This window comes from Moschus berezovskii, chromosome 28 (genome assembly GCF_049115385.1).
Source record: "Moschus berezovskii isolate FMDL1 chromosome 28, NW_MosBer_1.0, whole genome shotgun sequence".
Taxonomy (NCBI): domain Eukaryota; kingdom Metazoa; phylum Chordata; class Mammalia; order Artiodactyla; family Moschidae; genus Moschus; species Moschus berezovskii.
Genome location: NC_142487.1, coordinates 3,504,040 through 3,521,420, shown reverse-complemented (window position 1 = coordinate 3,521,420; position 17,381 = coordinate 3,504,040). Strand labels below are relative to the sequence as shown.

Here is a 17,381-nt window from a genome sequence, read left to right as displayed (position 1 = left end):
CTGGGAAGCCCTACTTCAGAATACTGAGGATTAAATAAAATAATTTTTAGGAAGTGCCTGGTATATTCTCTAGCCCAACAATTCTCAGACTTTTCATCTCATTACCTCTTTATACTCTTAAAAACAATTGAGTTTTGTTTACGTGTATTATATTTATTAGAAATTAAAACTAAGAAAATTTCAAAATACTTAATAATTTAAAAAGTTAACAATAAACCCATTATACATGGAAAATAAATGTATTTTCCCAAAAAAAAGTTAGTAGAAAGAGTAGTCTGTCAGCTTCTGCCTTCAATCTGTTGCGGTGTCACTCATGAAATAGCCTCTAGAAAATTCCACTGTAAATGTTTGAGAGAATGAGAATGAAAAAGACAAATAATATCCTAATAATAGTTTGAAAAGACTTTTGACCTCATGGAACCCAGAAAGGGTCTTGGGGTCCTTGACCAATCATTAGCATAACTAATAATTCAGTTCAGTTCAGTTCAGTCGCTCAGTCGTGTCCGACTCTCCGCGAGCACCCAATAAATTTAGTTATTATTAAGATATATGAAAATTTTTGTAACATCGATGAGAAGTAATGGCAATTGCATCAAAACTTCTTATTCTATGCTTTCCTGAGGTCCCAAATAAGACTGTGATTCAAACTAAGCAAAAGAAACAGCATTGTTTTTCAAATAAATACTAATAATACATGAATGAGTTCTTTGAATTTTAAAAGGCTCAAATCTTGCTTTTAGGAATTCAATTAAATATATTATCACAAAGCTTTCATTTTTTTTTTTTTTCTTTTTCAGAGAAGAATCCTCCTAGGGTATAAGTAATTTGATATTTCCTCTGAAACCACTGATAGTGTTCCTTTGGGTTATGGCAGCCCACCACTCACCAGTTTAAGGAGAAGGTGTGGCCCCCTTGTCACTGTGCTGTGACAAGATTGACAGGTCAATCTTGATTTACTAGTTGGAGAAACTTTGCTTAAAGCACTTACTGTGGTTTGATCCTTAGATACAAGATCCCTTAAAGGGACTTTCTGAAAGCCCCTTTGGACTCTGAAGACAAGAAGCAAGTGATAGAATAGATAAATTGATAAGTTATCTCAAGAAATGTATACTTCATATAGTTTCTCTTGTAACAGGATATGTGGGTATAGTTTATATCAGCTCTGTGTGTACTTTGCAGACATATAACTCTCTACTAATGTCAACTTTCTCCTTTTTCTTTTTCTTTGGGGGCGGTGGTATAGACCATGGGGAATTCATATGCTGGGCAACTGAAATCTGCTCGATTTGAAGAAGCTCTCCACAACTCCATTGAAGCCTCTCTGAGATGTAGTAGTGTGGTACCACGACCAATTTTTTCTCAGCTGTACTTAGATCCTGACCAGCATCCTTTCTCCTCTGCAGGTAAGTTTCTCAATCCCACACATTTCTACATGCCTTTTAAAAGAAGTAGGAATTCTAGATCTGGGGATCTCTGTAATATGTGGGTTAAATGTTAGCCAATGCCTGTCTCCCTGTCCTCAGATATCTTTTCAGAACTATGAATTTTTCTTTTGGTTATCTCCCCATATGCATCTTTTTATTAGATTAGCTTTGATTTATTTGCTTTCCCAGACGTAAAACCCAAGGTGGAGGATCTGGATAAAGACTTGGTACACCGATACACCCAAAATGGAAGCCTGGATTTTTCTAACAACCTCACAGTAAATGAAATGGAAGATGACGAAGATGATGAAGACATGTCAGATTCTAATAGCCCACCAATTCCCTATTCACAGAAACCTGCTCCTGAAGGGTCTTGCACTACAGACGGTGGGTTTCCGTTTTTATTTTTCAGTTCCTGTAATATTGTCTGGCTAGTTTCTAATCATTGATTTGGTGCTTAAGACTGGAAGCCAGTAATTATAGAAAGGAATGAAGAGTAATCATGCTTTCACTCACGTTATTGCCTGTGACTTCATAGCAGGTGTCTGTTAAAAAGACAGCATTATCATCCCATCTTATAGATCAAGAGACTGAGAGACACAGCCATTGAATGACTTCTCTGAGATGGTACGTGGCAAAGACAAGCCTCGGCCTAGCTCAGGACTTTTTCAGTGTCTCATGAACTTCCTGCAAGAATGCTGCTCGAAAGCGATGTCTCTTTCTACTTTGTTCCACTCTCAAAACAACAACAGAGATATCATGTTTTTTAATATTTATCTTTTCCATGTATTTTGAACATTCATCCAGTATATTGTTATCAATAGAAGATTAAAATGAACATGTTTTTATCATCCCATTTTATCTTGTCAGCCTCCTCTTCTACAAAGGTTTTTAACCACACTTTTAAAAGAGAAAATCCTACTTAAACATTTTCAGTATTTCATGTTTTTGGTCACATAACAAATTATACTCTCTTCCCTCCATTAATGGCATATGGTCCTGCTTCCTGGCTATCCCAGCCCGATTTCTAATTAGTTCATAATCTGATCGTGGTAAAGAATCCACCTGCCAAGGCAGGAGACGCGGGAGACGTGGGTTTGACCCCTGGGTGGGGAAGATTCCTGGAGAAGGACATGGCAACCGACTCCAGTATTCTTGACTGGAAAATTCCCTGAACCGGACCTGGTGGGCTACAGTCCATGGGGCTGTAGAGTTCAGACATGGCTCAGCACAAGCTCTTGATAGTTTGTAATTTGTCCACAGCTCTTTCAGCATGGTTCATTCTAAGGCAGTTCTAAGAGTCCTCTCACTCAAAGGCAGAACAGCCCTGACCTTTTCCTAATGAAATTGACAGTAGAATAGGGCAATATAGTACCTGGGTTTGTGTCAGCAGACCAGCTTCCCTTCATGGGAAATCTTCTATTTACCTAAGACTCACAGGAAGGTAAAGCTATTTTTAGAGGCAATTTAGATAAGCAGATACTTAACACCTGATGGGCTTCTGGGGTTTGCCATTCAGATGTAAATTTTGGTTGCTAATTTCTTATGTAAATTATTGGTAGGTTTCTACCCCACTGGGAAGCAGTTGATTGTCTAAAGGGGTAAAGGGCCACCAAATTTTAAGCCTCCAAGTACGGCTTTGATTACTTGAGTTTGTGTTTACAGCTGTTTCAGTAAACTTTCCCCTCCCCCACTTAGATTACTCTGTAACCTTCAAGTTGGAGATAATTGGAGAATGCAAATCCTGGTTCTGTGAAGTGAAAACCCTGGCTGTTTTCTTAAGGAAAATGTAGATGAGGTTTACAAAGAAGTGCTCTGTACCAGGACCCCTTTAAAATTAAAATCATTTGCTTCAAGAGTCTCGGTTTTAAGACAGCATGTCAGTATTACTTTCAGAAAGTGAAACTATTTAGGGGCGAGTGTGTCCAAGAAATTGTTGTATCTGTGCCCCATTCCATATATTTCTTTCCTTGTGTACAGTAATCAGGCTTATACCATCCTTAGGGTACTTTCCCCCAGATCATCTAGTGGCTTCTAAAAGAAAAATCCTATCTTTTTTTCAGGATTAGTCCAGATGAAATTTAAAATTACCCTAGAGGGGAGTATTAAGATTTCTCCATTTTATTTGACATTTTAATTGAGATTTAATGAGGACGAGATGGTTGGATGGCATCACCGACTCAATGGACATGAATTTGAGCAAACTCTGGGAGATGACAAAGGACAGGGAAACCTGGCGTGCTGAAGTTCATAGGGTCACAAAGAGTTGAACATGACTGAGTGACTGAACAACAATATTTATTATATTAATATTCCAACGTATTTCAAATAGTGAAGGAATAGAGCTATCTGCTATACCAGATATTTGGATCCTATAAGTCTTGAAATAAAATCAGATTGTGTAGATTCTTTAGCTACTTCTTTACAGATGCACAGAGCTTATTTTCAATCTTTTTTTTAAAAAGCAAAATTAAATATTGCTCTTTGCATACTATATATTTTTCTTAATTGGGGGTCCCTGATACTTTGGCTACCTCATGTGAAGAGTTGACTCACTGGAAAAGACTCTGATGCTGGGAGGGATTGGGGACAGGAGGAGAAGGGGACAACAGAGGATGAGATGGCTGGATGGCATCACCGACTCGATGGACACGAGTTTGAATGAACTCTGGGAGTTGGTGATGGACAGGGAGGCCTGGCGTGCTGTGATACATGGGGTCGCAAAGAGTTGGACATGACTAAGCGATTGAACTGAACTGAACTGAACTGATGATATATTTTGTATATAATTAGCTGATCTGAATCCCAAGAATGAAAATTTGTAGGAAACAGTCCAGACTCTTGTGAGCGTCTTCTTAAAATAACTATGAAGTAAACTCAGGAGCTTTTCTTTGACTTCGCAACCTTTTCTGGCTTTGAATTGATTTCTTTCTTCCTGACTCTTTCCCTGGACTCACCCTTGCCTTCTTTTCCTCACTTATTTCCTCTTAATTAAATTGCCTATAGTCTTGTGTTGGTGATTAACTGAAAGGCAAAAAGACAAAAAGTAGGACATTTAAAGGAGAAGGCAATGGCACCCCACTCCAGTACTCTTGCCTGGAAAATCCCATGGGCGGAGGAGCCTGGTGGGCTGCAGTCCATGGGGTCACTAGGAGTTGGACACGACTGGGTGACTTCACTTTCATGCATTGGAGAAGGAAATGGCTATCCACTCCAGTGTTCTTGCCTGGGGAATCCCAGGGATGGGGGATACTGATGGGCTGCCGTCTATGGGGTCGCACAGAATCAGACATGATTGAAGCGACTTAGCAGCAACAGTAGCAGGACATTTAAAAAATGAACTTAAAAAAATTTAAGTATAGTTCATTTACAGTGTTGTGTTACTTTCTGCTGTACAGCAAAGTGATTCAGTTATCCATATATACACATTCTTTTTTGTGTTCTTTTCCATTCTGATGTGTCACAGGATATTGAGTATAGTTCCCTTTGCTATACAGTAGGATGGTGTTTATCCATTCACTTCATGCTAGTTTGCATCTGCTAACCCCAACTCGCAACGTTACTCCTCCTCTCCTTGGCAACCACAGATCTGTTCCTTATTAGACCTTATTTTTTTTAAGGACAGTTTTAGATTTACAGAAAAATTGAGAAAACAGTACAGAATTTCTGTATATCCCCACAGTTTGACCTATTGTGAGCATGTTACGTTATTAGTAATTTTAGTGCTGACTGAAGTCCATAGTTTATTTGTGTTCTTTCATTTCTACCTGATGTCCTCTTTCTATTCCAGAACCCATCTGAAAGTGGTCGCTCAGTCATATCTGACTCTTTGCAACCCCCTGGACCGTAGCCTGCAAGGCTCCTCCGTCCATGGGATTCTCCAGCAAAAATACTGGAGTGAGGAGCCATTTCTTTCTCCAGGGGATCTTCCCAACCCAGGGATTGAACCCTGGTCTCCTCTATTACAGGCAGACTCTTTCCTGTTTGAGCCGTCAGGGAATATCCAGAACCAGTCTTCAGTTCAGTTTAGTTCAGTTGCTCAGTTGTGTCCCACTCTTTGCGACCCCATGGACTGCAGCACACCAGGCCTCCCTGCCCATCACCAACTCCCAGAGTTTACTCAAATTCATGTCCATTGAGTCAGTGATGCCATCCAACCATCTCATCCTCTGTCATCCCCTTCTCCTCCCACCTTCAATCTTTCCCAGCATCAAGGTCTTTTCAAGTAAGTCAGTTCTCCACATCAGGTGGCCAAAGTATTGGTGTTTCAGCTTCAGCATCAGTCCTTCCAGCGAGTATTCAAGACTGATTTCCTGTAGGATGGACTGGTTGGGTCTCCTTGCTGTCCAAGGGACTCTCAAGAGTCTTCTCCAGCACCACAGTTCAAAACCATCAGTTCTTCGGTGCTCAGCTTTCTTTATAGTCCAACTCTTTCATCCATACATGACCACGGGAAAAACCATAGCCTTGACTAGACGGACCTTTGTTGGCAGAGTAATGTCTCTGTTTTTTAATGTGCTGTCTAGATTGATCAGTAGAACCAGTCTAGATGTAGCTGTTGTGTCTCCTTAGGCTCCTCTTGGCTGTGACAGAGTCTTAGACTTCCTTTGTTTTTGATGATCCTGATAGTTTCAGAGATTATAGATCGGGTGTATTCTAGACCTTGTATTGGAATTTGACGTTTTTCTCCTGATGAAACTGGGGTTTTATATGGGTTTGGTGGAGGAAGATCACAGAGATGAAGTGTCATTTTCATCTTACTGTGTCAAGGGCACATACTTTCAGATGATTTATGGGTGGTGACGTTGACCTTGATCACCTGGCTGAGATAGTGTTATCTCCATTCCCCATGAGTATCCCATCCCTGCTGCACCCTCCCCCCGTACTGTCAAAGAAAGTCCCTACACTCAGCCTACACTTTTTAAGGAATGGGGAATCATGCTGTACATCCTGAGGGCAGAGTAGCTACATAAATTATTTGGAATTCTGCTGCATGGAATTTTGTCTCTTTTCCCTTGTTTATTAATTTACACAGTCATTTGTTTATATTCATTCATGAATATTTATTGTATTTGATCCAATACTATTTTATTTTCTTGTTTAATTTTTTCCAGTTTTGGCCCTTGGTAGCAATTTCAGTTGGTTCTTGTGCCCCTGTTATATGCTGCCATCATATGAGTTTTTTTTTTTTTAACACAAAATAGGAAATTTTCTCTTTTCACTGTAACAAGCAGTTGTTTATTTTTAATTTTTGTGTATTATTTGTGGCTGTGCTGAGTCCTTGTTGCTTCGTGTGGACTTTATTGTGGTGAGCAGGGGCTACTCTCTAGTTGTGGTGCATGGGCTTCTCATTGCTGTTACTTCTCTTGTGGATTACGGACTCTAGGGGGCAAGGGCCCAGCAGTTGTGGCTCACAGGCTTAGTTGCCCCTTGGCATGTGGGATCTTCCCTGACCAGGGATCGAACTGGTGTCCCCTGCAATGCAAAGTAGATTCTTAACCACTGGACCACCAAGGAAACCCACAGGCACTTTTTGGAAAAAAATTTAAGAGGAAGAGGTTTGCTTCCTCCTTCTATGAGAAAAATTTTTCTCCTAGAATCCAGTCATTGTTTAATAATTATAACTTTTCACCTCTAGGTGTCCTCATATCATAAATGGGAAAACCTTCAAAGGCTAAAGTGCTTCTTACTTTGAGTGGACTGTGTAGTTTTCCTCATACCACAGACATCACGTTGAAATCGTCTTTCTTCCAGAGCAAATCCTGCTTTCTTCAGATATTTTGCACACGAACTGTGTCTTCTCTACTCTATTCCTGTTTAGCCCCAAACTAAAATTGTACTTTCCCCCCTTAATCTCCCTTTGGCTGCACTATATTGCTTTGAGAAAGCTCATTAGAAAGGGACACCTTTGTGACTTGCAAAACTGAATTTTGAGGATTCATCAGGGCTTCCTTGGTGGCTCAGACAGTAAAGAATCTGCCTGCAATGCGGGAGACCCCTGGATCGATCCCTGAGTGGGGAAGATTCCCTGGAAAGGGGAATGGCTACCCACTCTAGTATTCTTGCCTGGAGAATCCCGTGGACAGAAGAGGCTAGTGGGCTACAGTCCATGGTGTCTCAAAGAGTTGGACATGACTGAGCTACTAACACATTCACTTTCAATAGGTGTGAGATAGGTGGATGCTGACAGAGCCCATGGCTGGCAGGGACTGCTCTGACAAGTGCCCCCAAGGATTCAGCCTAGAAAGCTAGGTGATGAGACTCAGCAAAGATAGGCAACGGAGAAGCCATAGGAGAGTGTCCTCCGTCAGACCAGGGAAGGTCTCGTGGTCAGAGTAACCTTTATTCTGTGGTCAGAGTGACATTAACTCTCTAACCTGGAGTCAATAGACCTGGGTCCCAACTTCTTGAGTTGCTGGGAATTTGACCTTGGACTGTTTTCTTAACCTTTATGGGTCCCAGGTTCCTCATCTACAAACTGAAGAGATAGGGATAGATTAGAGTTACTCAATCTTTGAGTCACAAATCTCTCTTATAATAGTACATAATTTTTGGACCCCTTAGGAATATAAAAACTAATTCTGTCACTGTATGGCATGTGGTAAAGAATCATTTTAAGTAGAAAATACTTATTTTAGATCAATATACTAATTACTCTTTGATATTATTCATGCATGAGAAAAAATTGTCTACTTATCCTTCAGTTGCTGTTTAGGGCTTTCCTGATGGCTCAGCAGGTAAAGAATCCACCTGCAGTGCACAAGACACAGGAGATGTGTGTTAGATCCCTGGGTTGGGAAGATCCCCCTGGAGGAGGAAATGGCATCATGCTCCAGTATCCTTGATGGAAAATTCTATGGACAGAGGAGCCTGGTGGGCCATAGTCCATGGGTTTATAAATAGTTGGACATGACTGAGCATGTAGCAATTACTGTTTAATTTATTTTAAACTGGTTGTGTAAGGAAAAGCATATTTTGTTGACAAATTCAAAAATAAAATGTTAAACCGTTTTCCGACAGGTAGGGAGAGTGGCAGGGGAGGGGAGCCAAGTGTATTTATGTGTTTCCCAGCATCAAAAGAAAGGCAAGATCCACTTTTATTACCCAAACTTTGGAATTTTTACATTTTAGGATTAAAAGTGAAATTCGCCCAGTCATGTCCAACTCTTTGGGACCCCATGGACTGTAGCCTGCCAGGCTTCTCTGTCCATGGGATTCTCCAGGCCAGAATACTGGAGTGGGTAGCCATTCCCTTCTTCAGGGGATCTTCCCAACTCAGGGATTGAACCCAGGTCTCCTGCATTGTGGGCAGATTCTTTACCGTCTGAGCCACCAGGGAAGCCCAAGAATACTGGAGTGGGTTGTCTATCCCTTCTCCAGTGGATCTTCCTGACCCAGGAATTGAACCAGGGTCTCCTGCATTGCAGGCAGATTCTTTACCAGTTAAGCTACCAGGATGTACTAATTTATTTTTACAATTTTTGCACCACGTGAGGAAAGAGTTTCAGACTGCTCTTTGAAGAATTTGTCTGCAAATAATATGCTGCTGAAAGAAGTAGACTTTTCTTTCTTACACAAAAAAAACCAAATTGGATTGATGTTGTTGTTTAGTTACCAAGTCTTGTCTGACTCTTTGCAACCCCAGGGACTGTAGCCTGCCAGGCTCCTCTGTCCATGGCATTTCCCAGGCAAGAATACTGAAGTGGGTTGCCATTTCCTTCTCCAAGGGATCTTCTCGACCAAGGGGTTGAACCCTCATCTCCTGCACTGGCAGAGGGATTCTTTACCACTGAGCTACTGGGGAAGCCCCGAATTGGATTATAATCACTAAAATTTTACCTTAACATTGCTTTTTTTTTTTTGGTGCCCTAGAAGCATATTGGTGCATTTTATATAATTTTATAAGTTGATAAGTGAGGATGAGGTTGACTATAACTTTCAAATCTTGCAAAGAGCACCTTAGGCACATCTGTAAAATGCCTGCGTCCATCAAACACAATCTATGTTCCCTAAGCTTCCCATTATTAACCACTAGCCTATTATGTGTATAAATTAAGCAACATATCAATACATGTGACTGATAATAAAAATCAATCTTAAAATGTATGATGATCAAAACCACACATTGATATGGGCTTCAATCAAGTGAGTGCTGAGTTTGCTCATCTGATTTCCACTATCCCTACATGTATAGCATAGAATGTCCTTAGAACATTTTACTTTAAATGTAGAATATTAGAATAATTATTAGTTTTTAGAAATTTGTAATGTTATCTATTTTAGTTTCATGTATAGTTCTCCCTATCATGGAGAACCTTTGTGAATCCCCAGGACTTTGATAACTCCCCTTTGGAAAATCCTGTATCAGATGACCTTGAGATTCCAGATAGCTCTGATGTTCTAAAAGTCTTGTTGTTCAGTCACTAAGTCATGTCCCACTCTTACTACAGCACTCCAGCCTTCCCTGTCCTCCACAGTCTCCTGGAATTTGCTCAAAGTCATGTTCATTGAGTCGGTGATGCTATCTAATCATCTCATCCTCTGACACCCGCTTCTCCTTTTGCCTTTAATCTTTCCCAGCATCAGGGTATTTTCCAATGAGTTGGCTCTTTGCATCAGGTGGACAAAGTATTGGAGCTTTAGCTTTAGCATCAGTTTTTCCAATGAATATTCAGGATTGATTTCCTTTAGGATTGACTGGTTTGATCTCCTTGCTGTCCAAGTGACTCTCAAAAGTCTTCTCCAGCACCACAATTTGAAAGTATCAATTCTTTGGCACTCAGCCTTCTTTATAGTCCAATTCTCACATCCGTACATGACTATTGGAAAACCATAGCTTTGAGTATACGGACCTTTGTCAGCAAAGTGATGTCTCTGCTTTTTAATAATTTGCAAATTGGTACAGATTGGTACTGACTTGTGTATTTTTTCTAATATGGAGTGAATGAAAGTTCAGAGAGTTTGTAGTACTGTTTCTTAGTGACAGAGAAATCCCCTCAAGCAACCTGTTTCCATCAGTCAGTAATCGTAAACCTCTCATCACTGAATTATCTACATCCTTTGGGAAGGTGTTTATGTTTTGCCCTTTGGAGAAAGTTGTAGTAATGGTGCTACCTCCTAGGGATAGATTTTCTGTCTATACACAAATTAATAACTCCTTTGATTAAAAAATTTACTGCTCCTTTTAGGACTTTTTTTTTTGGCTGCACATCATGTGGGATCCTAGTCCCCCCACCAGGGACTGAACCAGTGCCTTCAGCAACAGAAGTGCAGTATTCTAATTTAACCTGACCTCCAGGAAGTCTCTTTTTTTAGCCTCCTAGAGTTAGGATTTTAGAATTTGGTAAAGACATTTGTGTTAACCCCTCATGGTTTTGGCTGTGGAGTATAACTATTCTTAGTGCTTTTTTTCCCCCAGGTTGACTAATACATTTTATGCCTGATTTTGTATAGCAAACTTTCCATGTCTCACATCACTGGACATTATGGGACTCATTTCTCCTCCAGGGGATTTTACCAACCCAGGAATCAAACGCATGTCTTCTGTGTCTCCCGCATTGGTAGGCAGGATCTTTACCACTAGCACCACCTGGGAAACCCTGATCACACATAACAAACTTTCCATGTCTCACGTCACTGGACATTATGGGACTCATTATGTAAGCTTGGACAAACACTCTAACTTCTCTGAGCCTCAATTTCTCCATGTATGAAAGGGATATAGTCATACCTAGCTAGAATTGTTGAGAGGATTAAATAAGAAAGTCTCTGCAGTGCTTAGCACTCCACCTGGCTTATGTTAAGTGCTCCATAAATTTTAACTGCCTTTCATATCATATCATCAACTCCCAACTTTCAAACCTGAGAGCGTTGTCCCTTAATGGAGGTGGAGACAGCAGATTCTTAAAAGGGTTCTATGCGTCTATAGGCAAAAAAAATATGTTTGTAAATTGAATAAATAATATGACCCCATATATAAATGATTATTCAAATAAATAAAAATGATATTGTGAATAATGAAATACAAATTCTTTCAAATTGTTGAAGAAGTCATGTAACATTTGATATTATTTTTCTCAAATTGTGAACACTGGAAGTTACATTTGAGTTTTTAGTTTTAAAAGAGGATCTACAAGCTTGAAATGGTTGAACCCCATTATCTTTATCATTCTCTCCTCTGGTTTCCTGACTTTTTTCTAATTTTATCATGTCTGCTTTTGAGGTTTAATGATCCAAACCATACAGTAGATTCCTATGCACCACAGCTTCATACCATATTTGGTTGTTGTTTTCATTTATTTCTCATATACTCATTGATGGCATTCAATTTTTGTTGGCATTTGGCTGACATCATAATATGCATTGATTCTGGGAAAAAGCCTATCATGGTTCTGGCCCACTATGTTTTGGGTGATAATGATGGTGCTCTCCCCAGGGTTGTTTGTAAGAATTAGTCATCCGTCCTCCATTGTCCAGTTTTCTGTCAGGTGCCCAACTATGGCCAGAAAGGTGGGATGTTCCAGTGGCCCAGCTTGGACCAGGTGCCAGCTCCAGCTCAGTCTGGAATATCACAGCTGTCCAGGGGAATCCCATAGCTAGAGCGTTAGGAGGATCATTTCCCAGAAGACGTGGAGATTAGTGCTTTGTAGCAGAGCATAGCTGTCCTCTGTTATATTGTTTTGTAATTGCCAGTTCCTTATACATCCTTGCAGTTGACTACAAGTGAGTTCTTAGAGGATGACACATTCTGTTCAGCTCTATCCCCAGGCCAAGGACAGCACTGGTTGAAAATCATTTTATTTTAATTTTCTTTCTTTATTTTTGTCTGTGCTGGGTCTTTGTTGCTGTGTGCAGGCTTTCTCTCAGTGCGGCGAGAGGGGGCTGCTCTTCTTATATCGGGCAGGCTTCTCACTGCATTGGAGAACAGACTCTAGGTGCGTGGGCTTCAGCAGATGTAGCTCTGGGCTCAGTAGTTGTGGTGTGTGGGCTTAGTTGCTCTGTGGCATGTGGAATCTTCCCGGACCAGGGATTGAAACCACATCCCCTGCATTGGCAGGCAGATTCCTAACCATTGGACCACCAGGGAAATCCGCAAATCATTTTTAGCAAATGATGACCTAATGAATTAAGGTAATAATTTATGGTTACAAAGTGGTTATGTAAGGTTTTGTTGTTTCCTATGATGTCTCTTCTAGTGAAAATAACCTAAACAGTTCTGAGTTCTGGTTCTGATCCATTCATTTATGATTCACTAAACTCTGAGCTTCAGTCGCTTCCTCTGTGAAACAGAAAACGTCTGTGTTCCATGATCAAGCTGACTTAGAGAAGTGAATTGCATTGAAACTAAGAATACTGTATTATGTGCACATAAAATTATGTATGTTTGTCAGTTTTCTGTATATTTATCATTTCTTTATTTGTGGATCAGAAAATATAAAGTCATCAGTGTTGGCTAAAACAGTTGGGAATATCTCCTTTTGGTAAGTTTTTGGGCTTCTCTGATGGCTCAGTGGGTAAAGAATCTGCCTGCAATGCAGGAGACATGGGTTCCATCCCTGGATCAGAAAGATGCCCTGGAGGAGAGAATGGCAACCCACTCCAGTAATCTTTCCTGGGAAATCCCCTGAACAGAGGGACCTAGTGGGCTACAGACCATGGGGTTGAAAAGATTTGGACACTGAAGCAACTGAGCATGAGCATCTTTTTAGCTCTGCTCAGAAGAGCACATGTGGTAGATGTGTATTTGAGACTTCCCTGGTGGCTCAGATGGTAAAGCGTCTTCCTACAATGCAGGAGACCAGGGTTCAATCCCTGGGTTGGGAAGATCTCCTGGAGAAGGAAATGGCAACCACTCCAGTATCCTTGCCTGGAAAATTCCATGGACAGAGGAGCCTGGTAGGCTACCGTCGCAAAAAGTCGGACACGACCGAGTGACTTCATTTTCTTTTACTTTGCATATGAACTTTAAATTTAGTCCTTAATAGTGATTCCCACAGGCAAATCTACTCTCCAGATGGGTGATGCGGAGTTATAACCTCTCTAAACATTCCACTGTGTCCTTTTTCTTTTTTTTTAATTGGTTTCTAGGTTTTTGTCAAGCAGGAAAAGATTTGCGTTTGGTATCTCTGTGTATGGAACAGATTGACATCCCAGCAGGATTCCTTCTAGTGGGGGCCAAGTCTCCCAACCTTCCTGAACACATCCTAGTGTGTGCTGTAGACAAGCGATTCCTACCAGATGATCATGGGAAAAATGCACTTTTAGGTGAGTATTTCATACCTGCAAAGTTCCTTCTGAGATAAAGGAATTAAAATACAAGTTTATTTTAAATTATCACAGAATTTTTAAAAATCACAGAATTAGCTTCAGATTATATAGTTTAAGTAAGAAACATTTTTTTCATTTAGTTGTTGTTGAGTTGCTCAGTCGTGTCCAACTCTTTGCAACCCTCATGGCCTCATGGGAAGCGTGCCAAGCTTCCCTGTCCTTGACCATCTCCTGGAGTTTGCTCCAGCTCATGTCCATTAAATCAGTAATGCCATCCAACCATCTCATCCTTTATCATCCAACCATCTCATCCTCTTCTCCTCCTGCCTTCAGTCTTTCCCAGCATCAGGGTCTTTTCTCATGAGTTGGCTCTTCGCATCAGATGGCCAAAGTATTGGAGCTTTCAGCTTGAGCATCAGTCCTTCCAGTGAATATTCAGGGTAGATTTCCATTTGGATCAACTGGTTTGATCTCCTTGCAGTCCAAGGGACTCTCGAGAGTGTTCTCCAGCACCACAGTTCAAAAGCATCAATTCTTCGGCAATCGGCCTTCTTTATGGTCCAAATTTCACATCTGTACATGACTACTGGAAAAACCACAGCTTTGACTGTATGGACCTTTGTTGGCAAAGTAATGTCTCTGCTTTTTAATGTGCTGTCATTTAATAACCTCTCACAAGTTAGTTTTCACTTTTTTATTAACTCTCAAAATATTCATCTTAACGAAGAGATTTTTAAAACCAGGCATTAAAGAATGCCTTTCAATTTATCAAAAATAATTATTTTGTGAAATAAAATAGTATTCACTCTCTATAGAGTCATTGGTCTGGACTTGATATAAAATCAACTCTCAATTATTCAACTGTGGATTATCCACTTTGTAAGTTATTGATACCTATTCTATACCATCCATTATTTCTAATTAAACTTTATTGATGTGATTCTCATTTTATATTTAGCATTAGTTCAACCAAGATGTATAGGAATATATCTATGATGTAAGATGTGTAACTTTTATCTCAGAATTTTTTTACTTTCTAGTGTTACTTTAAATCTGGCCCTTTTTTCACAACGTAGCTTCTCTACATCATGGAAAATAACAAAATTGGATTTACTTTTTAATTATTATTTTTAAAGTTGAATTATAGTTCATTTTCAATATTATATTAGTTTCAAGTGAATGGCATAAAGTATCGTTGATTCAAGTGTTTCAGTATTTTTACAGATTGTACTCCATGAAAAATTATTACAGGATAATGGGTATAATTCCCTGTGCTGAAATATATATCCACGTTGCTTGCTTATTTTATGTTAGCAGTTTGTATCTGTTAATCCCTTACAGCTATCGTGCCCCCTTCTCCCCTTTATCCACTGATAAGCACTAGTTTTCTATACCTGTGAGTCTGTTTGTTTTGCTGTATCATTCATTTGTATTATTTTTGGATTCACAGAGAAGTGATATACAGGTTTTTTTTCTTTCTATCTGACCTATTTCACTAAGCATGATACCCTCTATGGTCATCGATGTTGTTATAGATGGCAGAATTTCATTCTTTTTTATGAATGAGTAATCTTCCATTGTGTGTGCATGTATCTGTGTGTGTACATGTGTGTATGTATATATGTATACATATATATTAAGGCCACCACATACAAACCTTCAAGTTGCAGGCTTCCAAAGATGTGAATGTATATTTGCATGTCCAGTCATGTAAGGTGTGAGTGAAATTGCAGCCTGCCCTCCGTCTCCTATTGCTGACAGCCGTTCAGCTCTACCATCTCCCACCTCTTCTCCCTCCTCTAGTCGGTAACTCTTCTTGCCTGTTCACTGGATGCCAGCCCCTGGATGCCAGCAATACTTACAGTATTATACATAATACAGTGCAACAGTACAGTATCAACACAGTACTACTGCACTTTTTCAAGCTACTGTACCGTAGGATTAAAAATGTTTTATTTATTTTTTATGTTTGTCTTTCACGTATTATTTGTGTGAAAAGTATTATAAACCTATTACGGTATACTGAACTGAACTGAACCATATAGCCAACTGTGTTAGTTGGGTACCTAGGCTAACCCTGTTGGGCTTATGAATAAGTTGGACTTATGAATACACTCTTGGAATGGAACTTGTTTGTATGTTTTATATATATATATATATCCACAGGATATATATATGATATATTATATATACATATATATATACATATCACATATTCTTTTTCCATTTGTCTGTTGATGGATACTTATATTGCTTCCATATCTCGGCTATTGTAAACAACGTTGCTATGAACTCGAGGTGCGTGTATCTTTCGATTTAGTGTTTTCATTTTCTTTGGCTTTATACCCAGCACTGAAGTTACCGGATTATATAGCAGTTCTAGTTTAAATTTTTTAAGGAAACTCTATTACTCTTTTCCATAATGACTGCTCCAATTTACTTTTCCACCAAAAGCGTACAAGAGTTTCCTTCTCTTCACATGCTTTCCAGCATTTGTTTTTTGTAGACTTTCTGATGATAGCCATTCTAACAGGTGTGAAATGATATCATTGTTGTCTTGATTTGCATTTCTCTAATAACCACCTCATGCGAAGAGCTGACTCACTGGAAAAGACTCTGATGCTGGGAGGGATTGGGGGCAGGAGGAGATGGGGATGACAGAGAATGAGATGGCTGGATGGCATCACCGACTCGATGGAGGTGAGTTTGAGTGAACTCTGGGAGTTGGTGATGGACAGGGAGGTCTGGCATGCTGTGATTCATGGTGTCACAAAGAGTCAGACACGACTGAGCGACTGAACTGAACTGAACTGAATAACCATCAGTGTTGAGCATCTCTTCATGTGTCTATTAGCCATCTATATGTCTTCTTTGCAAAAATGTCTATTCATGTTTTCTGCCCACTTTTTGATTGAGTGGTTTGTTTTTTCGATACTGAATTATATGAGTTGTTTGTGTATTTTGAATACTAACCCATTTGTGGTGATATTATTTGCAAATATTTTCTCCCATTCCATAGGTTGTCTTTTCATTTTGTGTATGGTTTTCTTTGCTGTGAGAAGCCTAGGAGTACATAGATCAATATCTTGAGTCAGAAAGTGATCCTGCACATGCTTTGTAAAGTTTCCTTAAACTACAGTTCAAAGCCTGCTCTTGATTCATAGAAAAAGAAGTGATAATTTTCATTTTCACGTGCTTTAATTTTTTTAAATATACATTTTTTTCTTTTAGTGAAATTGAGCAGATGGTTTAATATAGACACCTAATGGTAAAGTTTGTTCAGTTCAGGTCACTCAGTTGTGTCCGACTCTTTTCAACCCCATGAACTGCAGCATGCCAGGTCTCCCTGTCCATCACCAACTCCCGGAGTCCACCCAAACCCATGTCCAGTGAGTCAATGATGCCATCCAACCATCTCATCTTCTGTCGTCCTCTTCTCCTGCCCTCAATCTTTCCCAGCATCAGGGTCTTTTCAAATGAGTCAGCTCTTCGTATCAGGTGGCCAAAGTATTGGAGTTTCTGCTTCACCATCAGTCCTTCCAATGAATACCCAGGACTGATATTTAGGATGGATTGGTTGGATCTCCTGTGAAGTTTGTACATTGGACTAAATTAGCAAAGAAGATCCAAGTATTCTTTTGTTCATTTATTCATTCAACAGTGTTTTTTCCAAAAATCACATTATGATTA

General features: G+C 39.7%; 1 protein-coding gene across 2 annotated transcripts in view; it reads left to right on the top strand.

The window, feature by feature from the left end:
* The first annotated feature begins 1,246 nt into the window (after nt 1–1,246).
* Nucleotides 1,247–17,381, top strand: part of GREB1L (GREB1 like retinoic acid receptor coactivator) — a 114,198-nt gene continuing 98,063 nt past the window's right edge. For both annotated transcript variants that reach the window (XM_088833523.1, XM_055417112.2), the window contains exons 1-3: nt 1,247–1,403; nt 1,614–1,811; nt 13,512–13,688. In XM_088833523.1, the coding sequence (XP_088689649.1) occupies nt 1,247–1,403; nt 1,614–1,811; nt 13,512–13,688 (532 nt within the window). The remainder of the gene's footprint in view (nt 1,404–1,613; nt 1,812–13,511; nt 13,689–17,381) is intronic.